General features: G+C 45.0%; 1 protein-coding gene across 2 annotated transcripts in view; it reads left to right on the top strand.

Moving 5' to 3' along the window:
- LOC140380690 (AT-rich interactive domain-containing protein 3B-like) overlaps window positions 1-25,921 on the top strand; it is a 43,366-nt gene that overhangs the window by 13,481 nt on the left and 3,964 nt on the right. The window contains exons 3-7 of one of the 2 annotated variants that reach the window (XM_072464603.1): window positions 10,765-10,839; window positions 11,092-11,164; window positions 23,765-23,948; window positions 24,968-25,218; window positions 25,626-25,898. In XM_072464603.1, the coding sequence (XP_072320704.1) occupies window positions 10,765-10,839; window positions 11,092-11,164; window positions 23,765-23,948; window positions 24,968-25,218; window positions 25,626-25,898 (856 nt within the window). Of the gene's footprint in view, window positions 1-10,764; window positions 10,840-11,091; window positions 11,165-23,764; window positions 23,949-24,967; window positions 25,219-25,622; window positions 25,899-25,921 lie in introns of both variants that reach the window. The other variant, XM_072464602.1, reaches the window with a different exon arrangement.

The raw sequence follows: 25,921 nt of genomic DNA, 5'->3' as shown, positions 1-25,921 counted from the left end.
GGCCTCGCTGCAGCTTTACAATAAGGGCCCAATCTCTCGTCCCTCCTCCAGCCATAGGGAATAGAACACGCCAGTAAACAAGAAGTAGTGTCTGTTTTCAAGTCTCTACACTTGTGACCCATTGTTATTAGGATATTTTTGCTGCTTTGTAATTGGAGTGATTAATGGAGGGAGGGGTGGTCTTTTGGCCCAGGGGCCTGTTTTTCAGTGGCCTGTTAAGAAATGCACAACCAAAGCCAGGGCAGGTAGCAACACGTCTCACCTCTAGACGTTTATCCCCCTTTGTCTCGCCCATTATATCCCCCCCCCCCCAAAAGGAGACCTATCTCTTTCTGCTGCAGACAAGACCGGACATTCAAACACTATGATTCTAGTATCCTCCAGGCACTTTTCTTTTATACCCTCGGACAGTAAGTCTTAATAAAAGACAGGGGAATCGACATGGGATCAGCCTGTGTGTAGTAACCGTACCATATGCTCCAAAGTGGCTGCAAGATTTACTGGTTGCACATGGAATCATGATTAGCCAGTTTTGTCGGATGCAGCGTATAGCCCAGCTCATCATGAGATCCTTTACAGTAGTTAACAGAACAGATAAAGGACGCCATACGCTCAGCTGAACTCCCACCACTCACGCCCCACTCCCCCATCAGCTCCTCCCCCGCAGTAAATGTTCCTTGAGATTCCCGCAGAGAGATCAAGGCCTCAATTATTTGATTTGGCTTACAAAATGGCGACCCCCTGCAATGTTCGTTTCTACAGTCCTGCGGAGAGGAAGCAGATTCGCTTTCCTGGGCAGCTTTTGGGGGGATTATCCTGTAAAGAAAAACACAATGACGCTGGATTTGAATGTTTAAATAAAAAACACATTAGCAAAAGGCATAGCTAAAATACTTGAAGCACTTCCAGTTTTACTGCTCTACTTGGCTCCGCTCTACATTTTTGCTGGCGGGCTTGATTGTGATTAAATTACTGCTGTTATGTCTGTTCAATAGATTTCGTCCACTGAACTGTTTTGACAGGCAGCAATTTGGCAAAAAAAAGATGGAGCTGGAATGAGATTTTAAGAGTAGCTGTGGGATGAGTGAGGCTCCCCTATTATTGTGATGTCCTGTAACTGGAATGTCTTACGTCTCCTCTAAAGTGGCCACCGGGCTCCTTCAGAGAGCACAACGCTGCAGTTTTAGCTCTGATTCACTGCTTTACTGTTGCTGTAGAGATATTGCTTTAATGTGCATATTTTGTAATTGATGTAAAAATATGTGTCGCTGTTTACAAACTCTTGGCGACTGCGGAGTGGGATCCAAGATGGCGCCGTGTGTGTCGCCCAATAGATCCACGGTGTCGCCCCTGGAGCCACCACGCTGCCCTCTTCTCAGTTTCCCTGGCATGGAGTGAGATGACTGAGGATGATGACTATTGACGTGGGCTGTGAAATTGCGTCCGGAGGGGGCTGGTGGGGGACTTCCCTGTGTTTGCACATCCAGGTCTATTGATTTTGGACTTGTGTTCAATGGCTGCGGCCCCAGGGACTTGATCTGCAGCACGGGGTTGTGTGGGCCGGGTCACACACACGCCGCTATGACAGTAGCCCAGAGTGGGACAACAGGGCTTAGAGGCGTAGCTCGGAGCTAACTGGGCTTTAATATGGCTGACACGTGCCTCTCTTCATTAGGTCGTGTTTAGTCCATATAGGATCAGGCGGTGAGGTGGCAAAACAATCTGTGCTCGGGCAGATCTGCTAATACAGAACTCGCGTCTTCTACAGGGACGGCTGACTCTGCGTCTGAAGAACAATATTTGAGATTTATTATGTACACGTATGACATATTATTGTTGAAGAAATTGGCGATAAACTGTAATATTGAAGACCAGTTTATGATACTGTAGAAAAAATACAAGATGTACCCAAACCATTTCTTTTAAATAAAATGAATTACATTGAAACATTTTACATTTTTTAACCTTTAGATACACTTAGATAACTGGCTATTATTCACCTTGCATATATTGAATGATGAAAGTGAGTGTAGCTGCAACAATTAATGAACTCATCATGAATAGTTGTGGGCGGTGGCACAGTGGGAGATCTCATTGGGACTTTCCAGGTTAAATTAAGGTCAATACATAAATAAATACCTGATCATTAAAGAAATAATCATAGCTGTGTTTTGATCATCGTCTTCTCGACTTTACAGACTCTAAAACGCATACGAAAAGACATTAGCATTAGTAAATCAAAATGACAAAAATAATAAACTATTTTTGATGACTTCTTAGAGAATATTTTCAAATAAAGTATTCATTATCCAGAAGCCTCAGTCACCATAATCCAACCTTTATTTGGTTAAAAGGTGTACGGTATATAAAAAGGTATTTAAAAAATCTCAATGTATAATAGAAATAATAGTTTGACAAATAAGATAAGATGGTCGACTTATCAAAAAAATAATGCCTGACTAGTTGACTACTATGTAGTTATTTGTTGCATCTCTAGTAATTATTGTGGCTTGCCTATAAAACACTTTTCTGATATTACACACTGCATTTTGCGACAATTCCAACAATTCCTCCAAACTGTTTCCCCCCATCTCCGCCTCAGGTTGATTTTGAATACAATTGAGTTTCCGTTTTTAGTGGCGTTCCTCTAATATCCTGTTGGAAGTACAAATCACTTGAGGGCTTTATTCGAACCAAACCTCTTTATCTAATAACAAGCCAACTATTAAATTGGAAAAAGTGCTGTCAACATCCTGAGCAATCAATGCGATCAACCCCCACTCCCTAAGCTGCAGCCATTAACCCTTCTTCTTCCTACATGTCCAGGCCTGCTAAAATGGTGGCTTTAATGCGCACATCGCTCCATAATAGCTGTGTAGAATTACCCCCAGGCCACATATCAACATTCAGGTAGTGTGTGGTAATGTCCATTGTAGATGGGGGGACACGGAGGATCTAAAGGCACTGTCCTTTTTAGTATATATTGTGTATTGGAAATAGGTTCATGGATAAAATATTTAGTTTTTCTGTCTCCGCTGTGGTTAATTGGCAGCTCCCATCATTGCTGCTCATCGCACAATTTCTTATCCCTGATTTGGTTCTTGCACTACTTATACACACTAATGTGATTAGGAAGCCCACCGCCTGGCCGGTAAACCTGCTAACGACATAAGAGCACAACAGTGGCTGAAGGCTGCACTTAATCCTGTAGTAGTGTGTACAAACACTATGTGGATGTGACATGAATAAGTCTGTGGCAGGCTGCCTTCACATTGATGTGGTGAGAGGTTATTTCTAGGTGGAGTTCTTGTTGATGAAGGGGCTGAGGAGACTGATCATAAGGAGTTGTCCCCAAAACAGCAGTATCCACTCAAAGTAGTGAAAAAGCACCATAGTGTTAACATTCCTCTGCTGACCAAGGGCCCAATTCAAGAGCCAACATGTCTATTCATGGTTAACTGCTCAATGCTCTGATTATTGTCTTTCAAAGACATGCTAAAGGATTTGTGTTTTTCTAAAGAACATATTTATCCTCTGAAACTCTGTGTCAGTGTGTTTTTAAAGGGAAATATTATGCATGCAAAATTAACTTTACTGCACTTTTAACCTGTAAACTGTTAGAACAGTGTTTCCTCATTAGTTTCCTCAAACTTGTATCTTGATTGATTCCTGCATATTTGCATAATCCTGTATTGTCCTACAACAGAGGCTCACCTTCCTCCTGTCCCCGCCCACATCCCTGTACTTTGTTATTATTTGAATAATTAAGATGTCATGTAACCACAAAAGGGAAAAAAGTAAATAAAACATCTGCTGCTTGTAAACCCTGCTTGAGGCAGGGTTTATCAGTTCTACAGTTTTGAAGTGGTTTTGATTACTAAGCCATTTTATATAAATACTGTTTTTTCAATGAACAAATTATTAGATGATGATCTACTTATATCATGGTTTATGTACCAGAAGAAAGCATAACAAGACTCCTTAAATGATTTTTTTTTATATATCATTTCTTGCTTTTCTTGTAGTTAAACGAAACAGTTGAAACATAAAAATAACTTAGAAGTACTTTGTGAGTGGTCTGACGGTAAGTCAGACCACTCACTGACTAACTGACTCACTAACTGACTGCTAAGTACCCCTTTAATGCATTTCGCCGTAACCGTGCGCTCGGTAGTTTTTTGTTGAATTTTAACCGTACAATTGTACCCGGTTCTGTGTTTATCCGTGCTAAAGCCAGTTGTTTGGTTTACTGATACAGCCGCGCGGCTCTAAGTTCTAACTATAGCCGTGTTCGGGTCATTAGTTCTGAACTGCTTTGTTTTCAGCCAGTTACACACCAGCGGTGGCGTTTTCGGCTCGACCTGGTGGTTACATGTAGCTGGTTTTGTGTTTACATTGGGTCATTAGTGGCGTGCTCAGCTCAGTCTGATCCCGCGCGTCTCATTCACATAGCGGGTCATTACTGGCGTTCCCTGCTCGACCTGACCCCGCGGTGTCCCCTCATATAGCGGGTCATTAGTGGCGTTCACTGCTCGACCTGACCCCGCTGCGCCCCTCTTACCGGGGTAGGTAAGAGGTTTTACATCTTGGAGTCGCTAGTGGCGTTCCGCTCGACCCGACTCTATTGGCTCCGGTCTTATCATGCTGGAGTCCCTGTGCTGCCGGTCCTGCCTGGCGCCGCTGCAGCCTGACGATGGGCATGATCTCTGTCTTCGGGAGGCACTCTCCGATGATGCTTGCTCCAACTGTTCGGTTATGCCCCGGTCTGTGCGCGTGGCGCGCTTGGCGGCTTTCGAGGACGCTTCAGACTGGTTGTCTGTGGCGCCTCCGAGTCAGTTACCAGCTGGCCAGACTGGGGGCCTCAAGCGGCCGTCCACGGCTACTCAAGGCGGCCCCCCCATTTAAGAAAAAGAAGGGCCCCGGGAAGTTAGCGGCTCAAGTGAGCATGCTGACATCTGAACTGGCCCAAATGCGGGCAGTTATCCAGACTCTCCAGACTACTGCCAGTCGTGTGGTGGCACAACGGCATGAGGGGCATGGCACAGCCTCAGTATATGATGACGTCATATCTGTGGCTGCTTCAGACACGCAGTTTCAGCTGGAGTCTGACCTTCTGAGCTCCAGAGTTTCAGAATCTGGCTCACTGGCCTCTGCCGGCTCTCAGGCCGACAGTGATGACACTGTCACAGCGGCTTTGCGGACGGCACTTTCCCGCTTAAAGCTGGATGTTCCGCGGGATGAGGCGGCACCCTCGAGCGCCTTCTTTCGGCGCCAGGCTGCAGCGTCCCACTTTGCAGTTCCTCCCTCGGAGGAGTACATTAAGGAACTGCATGCCTGTTGGATAGACCCAAAGGCATTTTCGAGGCCTACTTCAGATGGCAGGGTTTTGGCACTGATGCAGGATCCTCAGAAGCTTGGCCTGGGACATATGCCGGCAGTGGAGCCGGCTATTGCCTCCCTCATCGTCCGCCCAGAGGAGACTTTACGGACTAATGCCCGGTGTCCACGACCACAGTGCCGGGTTACAGACGACCTTCTGTGTAAGGCGTACGACATGGGAGCTCGTATGGGTCGCATTGGGAACTCATTGTCTCATTTAATGCTTGGCCTGTCGGTTTCCCTTGAGACGGTGCCAGTGGACCAACCAACACATGGGCTGGTTGATGCCTCCTTGCAGGCTTTTGCCCTCATGTCAAGGGAACTAGGGCGACTGCTCTCTACATTAGTGCAAGCTCGCCGCCAAGTATGGCTGGCACAGTCTCCGCTCTCTGAGACCAGTAGGAAGACCTTGAGGGGTGTTCCAGTTCTTCCCGGAGAACTATTTGGCCCGGCCGCCCTGGAGGCTCTAGAGCGCACGGCCCAGGCTTGCCGTACACGGCAACAGTTGGCGGGGCTTCATAGGCGGGGGTCTCATCAACCGGCTCAGGCCGCCCCTCCCGTTTCTTCACGGAGATACACACCACCGCCCCATCATGACTCAGACTTGCAACAGGCCCCAAGATTTGGATTTCGTCCGTCCCGTGCGTCCCGTTCCTCACAGCCCGGCCGTGGCCCCCACAAACCCGGGCGGGGTCGAGTGGCCTCCAGATGAGGCCACAGGGCCGGCGGTAGGACATTTTTCCCCAGGACAGCTGGAGTACTGGACGGCTCACTCCCCAGATATTTGGGTGCTGGCCACGCTGTCCGAAGGGTATCGTCTGCAGTTCCGCCGCCGGCCTCCTGTTCCTGGTCGGATCCGAATGACAGTTATTCAGGATTCGGCCAAGGCGCAGGCGCTCTCTCAGGAGATTCGCACCTTGCTGGACAAGGGGGCGATAGTTCCTGTGGGGACCCCCTGCTGGATCCAGGGGGCTTTTATTCCCGTTATTTTTTAGTACCCAAGAAGACGGGCGATTTACGCCCAGTTCTGGACCTCAGGGGTCTAAATATGTTTTTAAAGGTACTCCCTTTCAGACTGTTGGCGGTCAGACAAGTGCTCCAGGCGATCTCCCCAGGCGACTGGTTCACAACAGTAGACCTGAAGGATGCATATTTTCATGTCCCCATTGCACCGCCACATTGGAAGTTTTCCGCTTTGCTTTCCGGGGAGAACACTTCCAGTTCAGGGTCCTGCCATTCGGGTTATCTCTGTCCCCTCGAGTGTTTACAAGGTGCGTCGCTGCAGCCTTGTCCCCCTTGCAGGCCCAGGGGTTGCGGATTCTGCCCTATCTGGACGACTGGCTCATTTGTGCGCCCAGCCACGAGCAGGCGCTTCAAGATACAGAGACTGTGCTCAGGCACGTGGCCAACTTGGGGCTGCGGGTGAACTTGGCAAAGAGCTGCCTTGTGCCGTCACAGGTAGCAACTTTCCTCGGCATGGTCCTCGACTCCCATACAGCGACTGCACGCCCTTCGCCCAAGCGGGTGGACGATATTTTGGGAATGTTGCGGGACTTTCGACAGGGGAGTTCTCTTCCCTACGTCTTGTTCCTAAGCCTCTTGGGCAAGCTGACTGCGGCCGCAACGGTGGTTCCTCTGGGGCTGCTGTCTTTGCGCCCCCTTCAGATGTGGCTCAACAGCCTACACCTGGACCCCACACGTCAGGATCACAGGCGGCAGCGGCTACCCGTATCTCCCCAATGCCGGGTGTCTCTATGCAGGTGGCGGAACAATGCCTTTATGACACAGAGTGTTCCGCTGGGGCCTCTTCCTTCCAGACGGGAGGTTGTGTACACCGACGCATCCCTCCTAGGCTGGGGTGCGACATGGCAGGCACGGATGGTGCAAGGGTCATGGTCCCAGAGGCAGAGCAGGCTGCACATCAATGTGCTGGAGTTCTTGGCTGTCGAGCTAGCGCTGCGCCATTTCTTGCCACACCTGCGCAGCCGTCATGTCATGGTACGGTCCGACAACACCAGTGTGGTTTTTCACATAAATCACCAGGGCGGCACTGGGTCGGTGACCCTGTTCAGGATTGCACAACGGGTCCTGACTTGGGCTACCCCGCGCCTTGCCAGTCTGAGCGCTGTTCACATTCCGGGAGTTTGGAATGTGTCCGCGGACTTCCTGTCTCGCCATCGGCCGCTGCCGGGGGACTGGCAGCTTCACCCGGAGGTGGTGAGGGACATTTGGGAGACCTTCGGCAGGGCACAGGTGGATCTTTTTGCCTCCCGCGACGCGACACACTGCCCTCAGTGGTTCTCGCTGGCGGACAGGGCCAGCCCATTGGGTCAGGACGCACTGGCTCACGACTGGCCGAGGACGATGCTTTATGCATTTCCCCCATTCCCCCTGATTCATCAGACGCTTCTCAGGGTCTTTCAGGAGGGCCACAGTCTCCTGCTTGTGGCCCCGTTTTGGCCAGGGAGGACATGGTTTCCTTTGCTGCGCAGGCTCTGCTGCGGCACAGCGAGACGTCTCCCCCCCCCCCAGGCGGGATCTCCTCTCTCAACTAGGGGGTCAGATTCTGCACCCCAATCCCGAGCGCCTGAAGCTCTGGGTATGGCCGCTGCAGGGCGATTGGGAACACAATAAGCAATGCTCGTGCCCGGTCTACCCGTCTTCTATATTCCTGCAAGTGGAAACTGTTTGACGCCTGGTGTCGCAAAAGCGGGGAAGATCCAGTGCATTGTGCTGTGTCAACAGTGCTCGCATTCCTGCAGGAGCTACTTGGCCAGGGGCGCTCTCCATCTACCCTGAAGGTATACATTGCCGCAATTTCTTGTGGGCATGTGGGGTGGAATGGTTTCTCGGTTGGCCGTAACCAAGATATTTCCCTTTTTCTAAAGGGTGCTCAGCGTTTGCATCCGCCGGCCCGGTCTGTGGCCCCGGCGTGGGACCTGTCCCTGGTGCTGGAGGCGTTGCGATCCTCTCCATTTGAGCCTCTGTCGCAGGTTGACCTTAAATGGCTGTCAATGAAGACGGCATTCCTTCTGGCGATGGCCTCTGCAAAGCGGGTGAGTGAGCTCCAGGCTTTGTCCATGGCAGACTCCTGTTTTCGTTGGCACCCCGACAACTCTGGGGTTTCCCTTTGGCCGAATATAGATTTTGTTCCAAAGGTGATTTTGTCGGAGGGGCACAACCGGCCGCTACAACTTGCATGTTTTGGTGCGGGATCTGCCGCCGAACAGCTGTGTCCTGTCCGTGCGCTTGAGGCATATGTGCGTGCTACAGCGTTGATACGCAAATCTGAGAGCCTGTTTGTTTTGCCGGCCCGCGCAAGGGCCAGGCTCTGTCCAAACAGCGTCTCGCGCGCTGGATTGTTGATGTAATCACGGAAGCCTATACTCGACAAGGGCGACCATTGCCGTCCGGGGTGAGGTGCCACTCCACAAGGGGGCTCTCAACTTCGTGGGCCGCTATGAACGGGGTGTCCTTGGACGTGATCTGTGCGGCGGCGTCTTGGACATCCCCGAATACATTTGCAAGATTGTACAGAGTGAATGTGGTTTCTCCACAACCGCTGGAGTAGGTTCTCCGGCAACACTCTTCTGTGTCCCATCGAGGTATGGTTTTGTCTATTCCTCTGGACCCTGCTGGTATTCGTCATCCAGTGCTTTATGCACCCCCTCTGGCGGTCAGTAGGGATGAAATAGAACGAAAGTTACGACTGTAACTACGGTTCTATGAATCCCGGATGACCGCCAGAGCATCCGGTCCCTCGGAATTCTCGTGCTTTGCGAGAAGGTTTCCAGGGACTGAGCTCCCGGTGTCACGTGACTATATAGACTCACGTGAGCCACCGGGGGGTCAAAGGTGACTTTTTTTGTTATTAATTCTCGACCTGTGTATGCGCAAGGATGATCATCCAGTGCTTTATGCACCGCCTCTGGCGGTCATCCGGGATTCATAGAACCGTAGTTACAGTCGTAACTTTCGTTTTTTGTTCCCCCAACAATTTAGTTAACCTGCAGCTTTGTCCTGCTCAAACTGTATCTAACATGCACGTGACATAGTAGGATAAGCCATCTGAACATTTCTATTATCAACATGCTGATGTTTGGAGCATGGACATTAACTTTTTTCCCTGCAGTTAAATATAAACCAGAATAATATAGCCAGCAGATTCTTTATCAACCATTTGCAGTGTTCCCAGGGTTTCAGTGTACATCATGTTGGATTACACTGTATACACACGATTGGATTTATCTTGTGTTATAGCCCTTATAGTGGTTAAAGGTCGACAGAAGTGGCCTAGTGTGCAAAGGTCCTCAGGTGTATGATATACTTTATTGAACTTTACAAGACTATAAACATATACAACTGTAGATAATTAAGTAATACATTGATAACATATTTTTGATTACTTTGACAAGTTATGATTTTATTAGTTTTAATTACTGTATTTCATCATTTTGCCCTTCCCAAATCATATTTACAAAAAGTTGTGTGTGGCTCTTCTTTGTGTAATTATCAAAGAGTCTTGTGAGATGCAGACTGATGAGTAGTTGTTTAGGAAGCATGAATGTTGACAAGCGTTACACGTTCGGAGTGAGAGGGTGAAAATGATTTGCTCTCAGGGGCCCTGACAACCTTTGGCCTGCTGGCTCTTGTTTCAGACCCTGTAATTGCCACTGACCAATGGCTCCTGGATGAAACTAGAGCCTCGGCAGAAGCTATTAACGTCCCCCTCCAAATGGATCTTGTTTTGATTCCTGATGCTTTTATAGGTTTTGTCTTTAGGAGACATTCCTGCTCTGCACATACCGTGCACCCCTTTCTTGCCCCTATTTTCCTTCCCGTCTTGTGGGGCCATGCCCCCCCTCCTTGTACTTACAAACATACACAGAGCCATGATCAGCCTCTGCACATGTGTGTGTGCCAAAAGGCTACTGACCAGACCCCTCTCCTGGCCCCTGATAACCAGCTCCGCTGCATGAACTTGGCCACCCGTCACAGCTGCGTTAAGATTGAGGGATGGGGGGGCCCTTGTATCCAGCTGGGTTGGGAGACATTGGTGGGGGCAGGGCAGGCCCAGATGCAGATGGTTTAGGTCAAATGGAGATGTTTGAGGATGAAGGGGGAGGGGGGCATGGAAGCTCAGGGGCACAATAACTCCAGAGGTTACTCCTCTAACCTCTGGAAAACTGCATTCTTTCATCCTATGGACATACTAGAACTTCTGTGTTGCACATTGGTGACTCATCATGGTCATTCAGTTAAACATACAGTTTTGAAATATCTCATGTCAACTCATTGATTCTATGTGAATTTAAATTCCGTTTCTTATCATTTTTATGCATGTGTATTCTGTTTTAGTTTTTTAAATGTATTTATTGTTTGCAGAATGGAAGCGCTGGCTGGGCAGATGATGCAGACAGTAACAGAGGAAGAGGAGAAGCCTCCAGGGACTTTGCAAAGGTGAGAGTGCAACAGTGTTCTCCACAAGCTAAACATGTTGATATTCACGTGTCAGAAAAGAGGTATTACAATAACATGTAACATGTACATTATCCAATGTAATGCCACTCTCAAAATGTCAATTTTACATTCTCATTGAATTCATAATGACATTGTTAAGTGTGAAAGTATCACTTAACAGCCCCATAGTAACACACACATCATCACAATGATCATCTCACACAATACCACCTTGCTTCTCTTTACTTTCAGTTGTACGAGCTTGACAACGACCCCAAAAGAAAGGAGTTTTTGGATGACCTTTTCACATTCATGCAGAAAAGAGGTACGAGTAGTCTCCCTTTGACTTGCTTTATTGCTCGCTGTTTCAGTTGTTTAGTTTATGGCCTTTTAGATTCTGCTGTGGTTTATCACAGACTAAAGGATCTGGCAGATTCCTAATTTAGTTGGTCAGCAGTCATCAGTGAAGATGCTTCCTTGACACTGCTAAGACCTTTCAAGCCAAACCAACAAATGCACTTCGCAGTCAATCAGGCAAATCTGTATCCATGTATGTCAGATGGGCCGGGCTTTACCTCCCACAGTGAGTCTCAGTGTTTTTACAGTACTGCATACTTAAACACTACATGTTTTGGCAAGCTTTGATGGGTGACTGTGGCTTGTGCGCCTGTTTGAGAGCTGTGTGCTTCTTACGGTTTTCACCAGCCTGGTGATAAGCACTGCTATGTAGAAGAGTATGTGCATGTCATTTGAGCTATTTTATGTATTTATTTATTCTTGTAAGCACATGTTCTGTAGGAGAAGACCACTCTCCACAGGTCTTGTTTGGAGGATGATGAATTAAAGAGGGTCAGCGTGAGGGAGGGGCCCGATCTGTCAGGACCCTGTTAGCATCTCTGTCCAGTGGCAGACACCAGAAGAGGCTGGCTGACCCCGGGCTCAGGCTGGTCACACAAAGAGATCCATCAAGCTCACTAAAATGCCACATGACGGCAGATAATTGCCTGTCAAAGGTACACACAAGATTCGATGCCCTCAAGATACAACAGTCAAATCCACAACAGAATCAAATGTGAAAGGAAAAAGTCCCTGTAGCTAAGAATAAATTGTCGGTACAACTTTGTGACAGAACACTGACCGCCCTGGCTGAAGTAATAAACATGATTGGAGAAAGAGCATTAAATACATGCATTACACTTGAAAGGTGAAATAAAATAACAGAGGCGACATGGAGGTACATCTACTGCACTGGTTTGAAGGGTATCATTTGAGCTACTCTAGTGCAAAATCTTCACCCTCCTCTAGAACAAGAGACACTTGGCTGACCTCCGCTGTCTCGCAGTAATTTGCTTGGCTGCCTTCCTTTTTGCAGCCAGTGCCAGGAGTATCAGAGATAAAGAGCAAATTCTGCCAAGCTGTTATTTATGGCGGCCTGATTACAGTGCATTTATCCCGCCTTCTTTTTTAAGTTCCAGATTATTACACTTCCTAATGAAAGAGCACTTACAATGCAATGCCTTTATAATTTAATGTAATTTGTTTGTGGCATTCGTTTGAAGGCAGGTTAAAAGCGGCTTTTAAGAGTTTTTCGTGGAGTGCTGATACAGTATGTGGTTGTTCGGGATAGGGCTGCAGCTAACAATTATTTTAGTAATCGAGTAATCTATTGATTCTTGTCTTCGATTAATCTGTAAAAAAATTTAACAGTCCGTTAACCATTTAAAAGCATATTCTTTTTTTTTTTTTTTTTTTCAGATAAACGTTAAAAGTTCATAGTAATAAACAAATAAAAAATAAGGAGTTTCTGCTTAAAATGACACATTTTATTAATTTGACATGAGTACAGTCCAAACTGTTCTGCTTCTATATAAAGAATATATATAAAGGACTACGTTTGTAGGCAGTTATAGTAGCTATGAATTAATTTGCTTTTCTGTCACATAACTTAAAATAAGACTGATAAAACTTGTTTGTAAAACTTAATGTTGAGTGATCCCTCGTGTTTTAGGCTGCAACTCTGCATTTTTCAGCATTAGCTCTGTGTGCTGTTTACTTTAGCCTCCGTGTCTTCACCCCGTCATTGCGGACTTTCTGTTTCATACTTCCGGTCGCCCTTGCTGTTTCCATGGATATATTGGCTGTTTCAAAGCACAACAGAGGAGAGAGTGGCGGATTTTAAACTCACAAGTGTGACTGGGAAACATAGTTTTGTTGTGTGAAAGAGCACAAAGTATGAAACCGAAAGTCTGCAAAGACACTGAGGCTAAAGTGAACGGCACACGGAGCTAATGCTGCAAAATAACTGCAGAGCAACATCTCAAAATACAAAAAGGGCCACAAGTCGTTCCATGCGCTCCACGCACCTCAGATGCTCATGTTTTTAATTAAACATTTAAATAAACTAATCGTTTTGGCAATAAGATAATAATGAAAGCTTTTTTGTAATCAAATTACTCTATTTACTTGAGGAATTGTTGCAGTCCTAGTTCAGGATTTACTAGATGTAAGCCAACTGCAGCGCTGTGTGTAGTAGTGCATTATTAAATCAAAACTACCCACTTGTCTTGTCAAAAGTTCTACTCATTACTATCAATACTGAACAAAAAACATTACATTTGAACTATCCTGGACAGTTTTATATGTATGGGTTTTACCTTCCTGTTATATGCAGCATTTTGTCAGTTCCCCCCCAGATTTCCCCAATATTATTTGTTTTAAATTGTTAATCGCTATGACAATGGTCCTAATTTCTCATAATTCTGAATTCCATGGATAAGACAACATGATCCTTGAGAAAGTAATATCATTCACAATTGAATATAACATGTAGTTGTGTTTGTCCTCCCTTCGCTCTCATCCCAATTTCACACTGTTCCTCTCTAATAAAGCCTTCGGGCCAAACAATGCTTTGGGGAAAAAAAATTAAATAAAATAATTTTCAATAGAGCTCAGGATTGTGACATCGCACATCATAGACTTTTCAGTTAGCCTAAGTTAAACCAATGGAGATTTAAGATGCTAAATATTCAAAAGTATTCTTATGTTATAGATTGATAAATGTATTTACTGGTAGTGGCTCAGACATTTATCAGGTTGTTCCACTGGTTTGTTGTTTACTTTTTGGATCGTTTTGACTAATGTATGTACATTTAGCACACCAGGAGCAAACAGTGCAAATAGATGTTTTTTGACGTTCCATCTCAAACTCTATAGTCTAGAAAGGTCTTTTCATTGTGGTGTCAAAAATGGTATTGACTATTGAGCCATTTAATTGGAATTGAAATAGTGTTTGAAATGTTCCCTAACAACACTACCCACTGAGACTAATACAAAGTTAACCAATTAAGTCAGCAGTTTAGCTGTATTTTATCTTAATTGTTATGTGTTTATTGTTGAAATTAAATGAATAAAAATTGGACACATGCCTGAGTGAAATCTCTGCTCTGAAGAGGACAAATGGTGAAGTGCTTTTCCCACCTCACTGTGGGGCCTCCAGGCCTTGAGAGGAACAGCGGAAGGAAAACTTACGAGGGATTCCCATTTCCTGCCTTTGCACTTAAAAACAGGTGTGTGTGTGTGTGTGCGTGTGCGTGTGCGTGCGCGTGCGTGCATGAGTGGTGGAGGAATTTTAGCAGCTGTCCTAAATCCTGTCCAGTGGTAAAGGAGGCCATTGATGCACTCTGCATCTTGTGTCTTATTTCATAGCTTACAACTCTCCTGTCACACCAGACCAGAGTGTAAGGTCAGGTTATACTCGCCGCTGCGTCCATTCGGCTTACATTTCCATACACACATTTCTTCTGACTCACAAAGTTTAGCTGTAAATGCTGAGTCTAAATTGAGACATATGTTTTATTGAAATGCATGTGTAAGGTTGCAAACAGCCGCCTGCAGACTGTATGTGATAGAAAGCCCACATCCTCATATCCATTACAGAGCTGACCCACTGGGAGCTGCTTCGGCACTGGCCCAACACCATTAACCACCTCAAAGATTTCGATTAAGCAGATGTGTGATTGTTTGTTTTGGTTTGACACCGGGCCACAGGCTGCTCTGGCATAGGGGGGTTTTGGGCCAGTGACTGCGGCTGCGGGAGCTGCAGGCGCATGATAGCTGAGAAGGGAAAATAAAAGAGTGATGCAGCCAACTGCCTGTCAGCGCTGTCCACTCGAGATGATTAATGGCCACAGCCTGTGATGGACAGAGGCAAAGAGACAAGGGCTCCTGTTCGGTCAAGTCAAGAGGGAGGGGTAAATGGAGGGAAAAGACAAGCGTTTAGCCCCTCTGCGAGCCTGAGAAAGTCCCACATGGCTGCAGTTGTCATACTCAACAGTTTGTAGATTAACCCAAATCTGTTGGACAAAATGGTGGATTGCACTGCCAATTCTTACTTTATGTGGCTATATGTTATGTATTTTGAAACTAACACGATGCAATTAATGTGCAGTTTTATGTAACAATTGAATTTCTGGTAAGATGTAATATAAAGGTCACAATGAATACGTTTTGTGAGATTTTGTGATGTGAAAAGCACTTGATCTAAGCAGGACAAGAGGGGAAGTCTTCTGGCTGTAACGCTGACACCAAAAGCTCTGTCCACACCAATTACAGCGTGAATGGACTCTGGGGGATCCATGCATGCATTATATCACTCCCCCAGTCGGTCTAACACTAGCCATCCTAACAGGCGGGCCCTCTGTACAAACACCACACTACAATAGGAACATTCTCTGGTTCTTTGATATGGCCTCATTTTCTTTAGCAGTTATAATGCACAACTTCTGGAAATTGGCAGAAGCATTGGTTTGCAACAAAAACAATTATTGGATATTTTCAGAATTTCTTAGTTCATCTGTTTTCAAGCCCGAGTCGGTTTGTCATAAAATGAATGCCCCAATGAAATGTCATCAGGAAATTGCATTCTGTCGTCTCAAGTCTTTGTATCTGCCTGTCTCCATCCTCTTCCTCTTGCTCCACTCATTTGCCTTCCCCCTCTGTTTATTGTGCTACAGTTACAACCGCTGAAACTTGATAACGCCATGGGGGATAGGGGCTGTGGGCCACGCTGTAGCCTGCTTGGGTAAGGCTTGGTGGAGGAGGGGACTGGATTAAGGGGCCTCCTGTCCTACACCGAATGATTAATGATCTCCAAAAGTGGAGGCTAACTTTTTTGATAGACCAGCCCCGTACTGAGGGACAGCCAGCAAGTGAAAGAGCGCCGCGTGTATGCACGTGCGAAAAAAGTGGAAGCATCAGGAGCTCAGACATGGAAAACCACTGTAGGAGATGAGGGCAGGCGGGGTGCCAGGGTTACACAGGGGAGGTACGAAGGCCTCAGCCAGCTTGTAAAGACAAACAAGGCCTCTGCTGGTGAAGGCATTTTGTGAGGAGCAGAGCTGACTGGCCCCATAACCCAGACCGTAAAATGGTCAACACAACATACCATAAGGCACTAGGAGTGCTGGGTCTACGTCTCAGGAAAGGGTGGGAGCCTAAATGATATGTGAATTCAACCACTAAGCAGTGGTTACTAATCATTCCCCTGAAGAAGAGCCAAAACTATGCTTATTGGGCATCCTCCCCTGCATATGTGATCAAAGATTTAGTGGTTGCAATAATGATTTATCTGAGACCTGAAATTATCTTGGGCTGTGGTGAACTCCACCCTTTGACTGGTAAATTATAGTTTAAAAATGTCCACGTCTATGGTGGCTTTGCCCAAGTCGTCTTTGAAAACAAAAGGAAATGGCACTCTTCCTGCTGTGTTGTTTCTGTGTGTTTGTGAGTCGCCCATCAGATTAAAATCTCCAGCCTATTATTTTCTGCTTTAACTAAACTTAGCTCTGGTCCCTCCCACCCCCTTGCCACCTTCTTGTTACTTCCTGTGGCCCTCAGCCAGATTGTTGCACTACCGAGTACAGCCCCTGTGTTGTCCATGTTTAATTATGACCTGACTGTATGGGGATTTGAGCCTCTAAGCTGCCGAGCTGAAAGATTCTTAATCACATGCTTGTACGTAACTGAGTAAGGAGGACAGGCATTGGCTTCAAGCAGATTCATGCTTCTCAGCGAGGTCAATGGTTAAAGTAAAAATAACAATCTTGTTTCACCTTCAGCTTGATGCATACGCAAAGGTAGTAATCTCATTTCCATCTCATTACAACATGCATTGCACATCTAAACGGTTCTCTGAAATGTCTACCAACAATATATTTGTCTGCACATAAACTCCTCTTAAGTGGTGGTGTCCCCCAGAGTTTTGGTGCCTTACTTCTCCATCTGTGTCCTGTGTGTGCTCTTGAAGCAATGTTTCCTGGCCTCCACACCCCTGTGATAGATGGTATGAAATGCATTACAGCCCCCAGAGGAGCCGTACACCAATACAATAGCCCTGAGCTCACTTCCAGTGCATCCCCACAACAGTTGCATAAGCCACACAGCGAGAGACCTGCGTGCAAAGAGGCCTAATAAAACAACCAGCTTGATTGGTAGAACTATTTCAAACAGTGCTGCTACACAACTCCGCAGAGCACCTGGATGCACTTTGTCTGCTTATGTTCAATTAGTTGTACTAGAATTATGCACTTTATACAGAAAACATTTGAATTCAATATTTGAATTGGCCACATACTTGATTTACCCACTGTACAGAAATAGCTGTTGACCTCATTTCCAACTCGACATTCCATTTTAGCGACATCTCCTAGTAACACATGTGTAATTTAGAAGCACAAAGTAATTAGCATTGATGGGAGTTGGGCTTATTGGACAACCCCCATTCGCTTTCTCTGTTTAAACATTATTCTTTTCTCTGCTTATATCAGCTGATGTCTTCTTTATTGATCACTGTTACTGGGCCACAAATGGGACTCGTCAGCTGATGGCTTTATCTGTCAATCCTCGTTTCTATTGATTGAAAGAGGTTAGTTGTGGTTTATATTGCGCTGAGAAAATGGAATCTTCCATGTCAATGCTAAAATGACACGAGATGAATTCCTCTCCCTGACATGTTTTATTTGTACATTTTCTTCTTTCAATACGCTGGGAAAACCTGTTACTACTAAGCCTAATCATGCATCTTATATACCTCCCTCTATTGTGCACGCACCACGCCATTGTGGCGTTTCTGTCACATATACATTCTTGACATTTTTTTACTGTGATCAGAAATGGCTGTTTACAAGGCCCATAGTGTTCCATTACATACTTGATTTTCCAGTCGGTTGTAAATTTAGAGCATAGGTCATATGTACAGATTCAGAAATCCACTTCTGGCTTCCAAGAGTTTAAGAGTTGACACATTGATGAAACAAAAAATGCTGTTTAGTTCTCTCTACTGCACTGCACAGCCCGAAATGCTGTTACGGTTATAGTATTGGGTAATTAGCTGAAGTGTTTTGAGCGTCTCTCTCCGATTTCATTCGTTCAAACATAAGGGCCACGTAGCACAAGACAGACCCCGCCCCCTTGTATAGCCTCCATCAATCTATCTCTATTGGTTCCAAATCTGCCGGTGTTGATTGGGGTCCAGACAGTTGATCCGGTAGCTCTGTGTGGAGGGATGGGACTTGGGTTACAGTTGGAGAGGCCATCTCACTTTTCTCGCCATCCAACCTTTTCAATCCCCTCCCCCGTCTATTTCACCAGGTGACCCATCAGCATGACCCACGCACGAGGTGTCAAATTTCTCCCTCTTTTTGTTTCTCTGTATCCTTTCACGTCACGTATGTTCTGCTATTCGCCCAGTTTCGAGATGCATATCGAGATCGTTCCCCCCCCTTTTTCTTCTTCCTCTAACCGTTAATCCCAAATGGCATTGAGGTTAATATTACGCAACTGACAAATCAAGTCATTCAAGTTGTGTCATTATTTGCAGAGGCTGGCCTTCCAAGAGTGTGAACACCACCCAGAGAGATTTATAGCTTCTGTTTTGGAGCCCTGCCAGTTTTTCCTAATGTTTTACACTAGAGGCTCGAGCAACAAACACTGCCCACTACGCACGGCTCCTTCTTTACGCTGGCTGCCTATTGCTGTAATAATTCTTACTCCTGACCCACTCTCACTGTCTTTCCTGTGTAAATACTAAAGGTTTCGAGCGACTTATTCATCACTTCGGTGTTTGCTCTCCCCCCGTTTGTAATTCTCCTGTTTTATTAAGACGGAGGGGATCGTCAAGGAAACAGGAAGAATCGAAACTGCATTCTTCTGCTTCAATAAACTTTGTGAGGAAATGGCACACAGGGGTCTGCAAAACTACACAAAATACACAAACGCATTCAATCTTACAATGATTAGTAGTAACGTTTATAATAATAAATGGAATATAAGAACTGCAAAGGGGAAAAAAGAAACATTTTGTCCCTTAATTATGTGTTTTGGGGACACGGGTCATGCAATGTCAATAACATGCAATTAATGGGGACTGACTGAGGGATTGCAGAACTTTACCTGCATCATATAGACTGTGCCTGTCCATCATCTCACTACTTGCTGTGACTTTAGAGGCTCAGAATAGAATAGTATCTATAGTGTAATGTTACATTTAACTTTCCGTATGAGGCAGGACATATCTTAACACTTGATATGAATTGGTCCGTTATGCGAGTGGTGGCTCTGCCTGGACTAAAGATAGAAAATTCCATGCACCGAGGGCTTTTTGACCATTTATGTCCTTTGCCATGCATTAAAAATAAAACAAACATGTCGCAGTGTAGAGCAAGGGTCCTGACAATATGCCTGGCCCTGAGTAGGAACATAAACTGAACAGGCTGGGGCGCGCTTGACATAAAGTAAACTTACAGCCGCATGTGGCTTGCAGACACTCGTCAGCCCCATCAGGGTTTCTCTGTCCGAAGGAAAACGCTCCAATCTTTAGAAAATTTGTGACATATTAATGAATAAATAAATAAAATGCTGTAATTGCTTGTTATTTGTCTTACTTTACTGTAAGTGTGCGATACAGTTGTAGTGGAAGTGCTGAAGGTGAGGGCCCCTGAAGTGACTCAGACACTGTCATGAGGCCACTGACTGTTTGTGTTGGCTGACACCTTTCTTACAGCAGTAATCCAGTCTTTCTCCAGCTGGCTACTACACCTCCCCCTGGCCCTTTGTCCCCCCGCCCCCCTCCCTTCTTTATGCTCTTTTCTGTTTCCCTACGCCCTTGACTCAAAAGCCCACCTCTCTTGCTTTAAAATAAATAACATTTGACTAAAGATTTTTGCATGCCCGTTCAGGAGGTTTGATCTTTCTGTTGGTCTAATTTGTTTCTCCTTCTAAACAAAACCTATTCTCTTCATTTATTTTTCTGGCAGTGAAACCTCACACTGCTTGCATCTGGTTAAAAAATTAATTTCCGGTTTTGTCCACTGCAAAGCTGTCGCTGTATCACTTAATAATTTAAGAAATGCCCCTCATACAACATCTGATATTTAATTTACAACTATGTCAGGGGCATCAATTGATTTATTATAGAAGGCCTTTAATGTGAACAGCTGTTTCCTGCTAAAAATAGGTCAGGGGTCACATAAAATGACCTTGTTCCCTTTTTACGCACATTGGAATTGAAGGGTATGTAATTGCAGGGGACAAATGTTAATTAAAAATCGGATGACGCAGCCTTTTTAGTTGGAAAAACAACAGTTGAACAGGTTTTACATCTACATCATGTTACGGCTGTTGGACATGAATTAAAAGAAGCAAACTTAATTTTGTTCTCGCTTTTCTGTCTGCCATGCTATCAGCCTCTCTTATCAGCTCGAGTCTAGCCACCTGAAGCCCGGCCGTGTGGCTCTTGTGTTCACAGTGGAAGTCTGAGGAAAGACTTAAGGGAGTGGTTCTGGGGCCCTCAGCCGTGCCACTTCCCACCAAAGCCACCTCTGACCCCTGGTGCCATTAATCACTACGATCCTGATGGCCATGTCTCTGGGGGAAAATCAGTCCGGGGCAAAGGATGATGGGAGGTGAAGCCTGCAGCCAATTACAGATTGGCTCTATGCAGCCCAATGGACAAATCACAGCCGTACTAAGAGAAGATGGCATACACAATAAATTCCTTGTGCTTGCTAGTGTATGTAAAGCATTGTTTATTCTGCGGCCTGGTGCTGCGCTGTGACAGAACGATCAGGGAAGGGTGCTACTTTGTTCAATAGGGATGTTTTCGACCCATCTAATAAAGCCTGTTGGGGTGGGAAACTGTGCAGATGTGGGACGCCAAAGGTCCCGTGTTGATTCTCCCAAATTAGACGACTCTCCGGCTAACTCCCCAAATGTTTCTAATGTGATTTTTGGACAATTACGGCATTATCAAAGGTGCTTTCCTCTGGCTTTCACATGTGGTCAGAAGGTGTAGGAATGTGAAGCAGTAGTCACGTGTTCACTAATTAATGCCGTTTTAAGTTTCAAAGCCTCTCGAGTGCTTAAGGTATAGATAGCTATTTGGTTTCAGAGCTATAGGTGTTTGCTGTGTGTTGATGCATCAGATTAAAACAGGTTGAACCGGTGGGTTGCAAAAGCAGGATGATATGAACGTGTTTGGTATGAATTAAGGTCTAACTAACTGCTGGCCTGTCACTCTGGGGTCAGTGCTGTTGTGTTTCATTTGTTGTACCTTCATTGTTCATGGTCAGGCCAGTATGAAAACATGGCTTCCTGCTGACCTGCAGTTTAATTCACACATCAATAACCCCTGGCTGATCTCTGACCCCTGCAGTTATACTAAATGTTTGATGCAGGATTGATGTCTCATGCTGCATTAAATAACGGACACGGTTCTAGGTGCCCGCGTGTACGCCAACATGGCTGAAGACAAAAGGTGTGAAAAAAAAAACGCTCAATGTTTTCTTTAGATGAGCTAAAGTTAATGATGATGTTACTTTCTGTCAGCCTGGAATTGTATACAAATCATTACCACAGGTTTCCAAAGGTATGAGTATGTTGTGTCCTTGGTGTATACCACTTCAAAAGCTATTTTATGTGATTTATTTTCTTATTATTAATATTGCCACTTGTAATAATAATGCTTTAAACTTGAACTTTTAAACATTCTAACAGTTCATTACACAGTTATTATTAATCATATTATATTTTTCCTTATTTGTCCTAAAACTTATCAAATTCATATTGACATAATGATTAGGGCTCCAACTAATGAGTATTTTTAGTCGACTACTAAATAACTTTAAAAAAAATATATATATATATAAATATATATATGGTTTCCAAAGGTTTCTAGATGGAGAATATTTACAACTCAAGCATATTTTTTTTATGAAATTCAGAAATGGTTCATTATTTTTTTGACATTTTGATACAATAATGCCTCTGCTTTTTGTTATAGAAGGTTTTTTTTAATTCTGTTCTTCTAGTTGACTAGTCACGATTAAGGGTTTAATTGTTAAACCTTATCATAAATCATTTATGGAGACATACATCGAATCGTGATGAAACTATTGTTGCATCTCTTCTAGGAAAATAGTTACTGTAAATGAGGTTTAGTTATAACATTAAGTTACCAAAATGTATCCAGAATGAATTAAAATATTAGCTAAACATTGTTCCAACCGTTTATGGAAAATCACTGGCTATATATAATGTCATTTGTTTGCTAGTTTGTTACTTTAATTTATAATGAAATAGTAAAATAATATCGCTGCCTGTTTGTAGCCTTTTAATCCCCCAGGACTATAGCAACACGTCCCTGATCCCGCTCATATGCATGTCCATGTGTTCCAGCAGGCCCCTATACGCTGGGATTAAAGAACTGTTGCTAACTTAAGAAAATGAATCAGGGCTAATCTGCTAATCACACTGCTATATTCAAAGTCATTAATGAGTCCAGTTCCAGGTTAAGCGCAGCCTGTGGTGTAACGGAGGGATTGGCCAGCATTAACAGTGAGGGCAAATCTGCGCGAGTCCCCTGCTCTGGGCCCGATCGTACTAACACAAGAGGGGTGTGGATTTACTTAGTGCAATCCTCTAAATGAGCTTCATTATACTGGCCTATCCCGGAGCCCCCCTCCCTCTCCACCCACCGCTGCCCGTGGATTAGCAGCTCGTCACAATCCCCAGTCTCTATACCTCCTGCGCCACGCTCACACTGTTGCACATTGCACTTTTTGATTCTCCTCCCTCCTTCCTCGTCACCCCCCGCCCGACCCGCACGCTTTCGGCATGCTTCAGTGCAGATAAGCTGTTGACAAGATTAATGCAGCTGTATCAAAAGTCTAGAGCTGCTTGGCTTTGTGTCGTCGTGAATCCCCTTTTCCAGGTCACGCCAGATTTCTTAACCAGGTTTAAATGTTTGAAGACAAATTGAACGGGCAGCGCACCTTTGGGCTCGCCATGTCGTTTCCACATCAGTCTCAACTTCACAGCCACGGAAATTGTATGAGCATTTAACAGCATTGTAGTGGATAATCAGGCTGCAACGATGAATCAATTAATGGTGACTTGTTGACTATAAATTATTAGAATTGTCATGTGGATTATACAGACTCTCAAACACATACAAAAAGAAAAGACCGTGGCATTATTTGTTACTATTCCCTATAGAAGCTTTCCAATCAACAAAACATTTTGGTTGAAAGTATATTTTCAAAAATTTCAATGTGCAAGAGGAAAAAATAGTTTGACTAGTCGACTAATTGCATGAATAATTGCTGACCATTCAACTGCTACAATCATTGTTTGCGACTGCCTTTATGGCTAGTGTCATTTATGTTTGCGCACACAGTTACAGCCTGTTATGTACTTCCTGTTCGGTGCCACTGTGTCTCCGCAGTGTGCATACCTGACAAAATTTGGGTTATGGTTTCCATTATCACCAGAGCAGTACTAGTCCATGTTGGCTTTAATTATGCATGTGCAAGCTATTCAGTATGTGATGCCTGCTAATGATTTGTGCGTCTGTGTGTGCTCTCCTCGGCAGGGACCCCGGTCAATCGTATCCCCATCATGGCCAAGCAGGTCCTGGATCTCTACATGCTCTATAAACTGGTGACGGAGAAGGGGGGGCTTGTGGAAGTCATCAACAAGAAGATCTGGCGAGAAATCACAAAAGGACTCAACCTGCCTACCTCCATCACCAGTGCAGCCTTCACCCTGCGCACACAGTGAGTGGCGACGCCTTGTACACAAAGCATTCAGCCAAATTCACTTGAGTTGCGTGTCAGTTGAGCGCTAATCTTAGGCAAACTTTAATTTAAATAACAGGCATTACAAGTGGGAATGCCAGAAACAAAGAGCCTCTTCATGGCCGTGTGCATTTCCCATAAAGTCGACTGTATGAGGATTTATGTGGTGCATGGTTCTCAGCGTTAAAGTCAATACTGTGTTTATCTAAACAAGTTTGTTTCCTGGCCTGGTCGTCGCCTTCCCTTTTCACATTCAATCTCTGTGCCCATTACATCACACATAGGGCTATTGATCTGTATGGATTTATTGACGTGATTTGGGTCAGAGTTCACCATGACTAAGGTGGGTCTGAATGACGGGGCTTAGTCCAAGGCCCAGCTAAAAGTATCAGGCTCATGAAAGAAAGGGTTAGCAGATGTAACACCTCCATCCGTCTGCCAGCGGGATTCCCTAATGAACCTTTATGTATTTTTAATGTCCCTGAGCATCATTCTAATGGATACCGCTCTTAACTTTGTATCGATCCGGCGACGTTGTTGTTCCACCATTATGCAGTCAGCATACTTAATAGTTTCTGTTTCGGAAGTATGAGGAAACATTCCTCTGCTGTGACTCTTCAGACTTGCAGACCAAGAGACCCCACGCATGCAAAACATGTTTCACCCCATTTACATACCAGGTGCACTTAACTACTGCTGTTTCTGATTCACAAAATACTTGTTTTTTTATGAAGAGGCTTTATTAGTCCTCTTTGTTGTGACACGTCCTGTTAAAAAAAAGTTAAGTATAGTTTTAAACATTTAGGCTTTGTCATTTAGTACAATTATTGGCGTTACTCTCTGCTTATCACTATTTACCCAGAAATGAGGAAGAATGTACATCCACTCAAATGTTTACAACTTTCACCACAAAGATATTATTGCCTTGAATAAACAGTTTTAGGACATGTTACATTGTGCATGTGTTCCAGGGCTTATAATTGCGGTTTGTTTTCCAGGTACATGAAATACCTCTACCCTTATGAATGTGAGAGGAAAGGCCTGAGCTCTCCAGGTGAGCTTCAGGCAGCCATCGACAGTAACCGGCGCGAAGGCCGTCGTCCCAGCTACAGCAACAGCCTCTTCCGCTTCTCTCCTTCACCCAGCACTGCTCCCCATATCCTCTCGCCTCCCAAGATGCACCTCTCTCTGGGAGCCGGGGCAGCCCTTAATGGCTTGCAGCCTTCACCGGGGCCCTCCCTGAAAAAAGGTAGGTGTTCTTCCAAATGTAAAATATTTTCATAACTCCTATTTATTTTTAACTTCAACTTTGACCTGTAGACTGGTGAGCACAGCAAGACTGACTGAAACTGAAGTTCAGACTTTTTGTAGTGTTGTACTGCCCCCTATTGCAGAGTTGAAGTACATGCACCTGAAGAGAAGCCACAAACTAAACACAGTAGCACGCGAAAGACCATTTCTAATCAATTAGGCACTCAAACATATGCTTTTTTCCTTTTTATGCTGATAGACGCCTTTTTAATTTGTTTTTATTACGCTGTGTAGTTTTTTTAATGATTCAAGACAGAACATTTTACTTGTTTGGTCACATTCTGAACTTTGTTTTAGATGTCATTGTTATACAGTGAACACTTTTTGTTTCACTTTTGTCAGAAGATCTGACCTCTTCCATCATGGCTGCCAGACCCTCCATGGCTCTGGCCCTGGGGCAGCACCAAGTTGCTGGCTTGGCACGAGCAGCCACTCTTGAGCAGCTGAGGGAGAAGCTGGAGACCAGCGGTGGAGTGGAGGGACCAGAGAGAAAGATGGCTCGCATGGCAGAGGAGCAGCAGCGCCTCATGCAACAAGCTTTCCAGCACAATCTTCTGGCTATGGCTTCACAAATGCCCATGAACTTGCGGCTTGCTGCTCCTCCTATTACCACCAGAGGTCAGTACAACTTGGAGCGTTCT

This window comes from Eucyclogobius newberryi, unplaced genomic scaffold (assembly GCF_026437365.1).
Source record: "Eucyclogobius newberryi isolate DKJ021-1_F unplaced genomic scaffold, fEucNew1.0.hap1 SCAF_5, whole genome shotgun sequence".
Taxonomy (NCBI): domain Eukaryota; kingdom Metazoa; phylum Chordata; class Actinopteri; order Gobiiformes; family Gobiidae; genus Eucyclogobius; species Eucyclogobius newberryi.
Note: the sequence above shows the minus strand (reverse complement) of the source record. Positions and strands in the feature narration are given on the sequence as shown.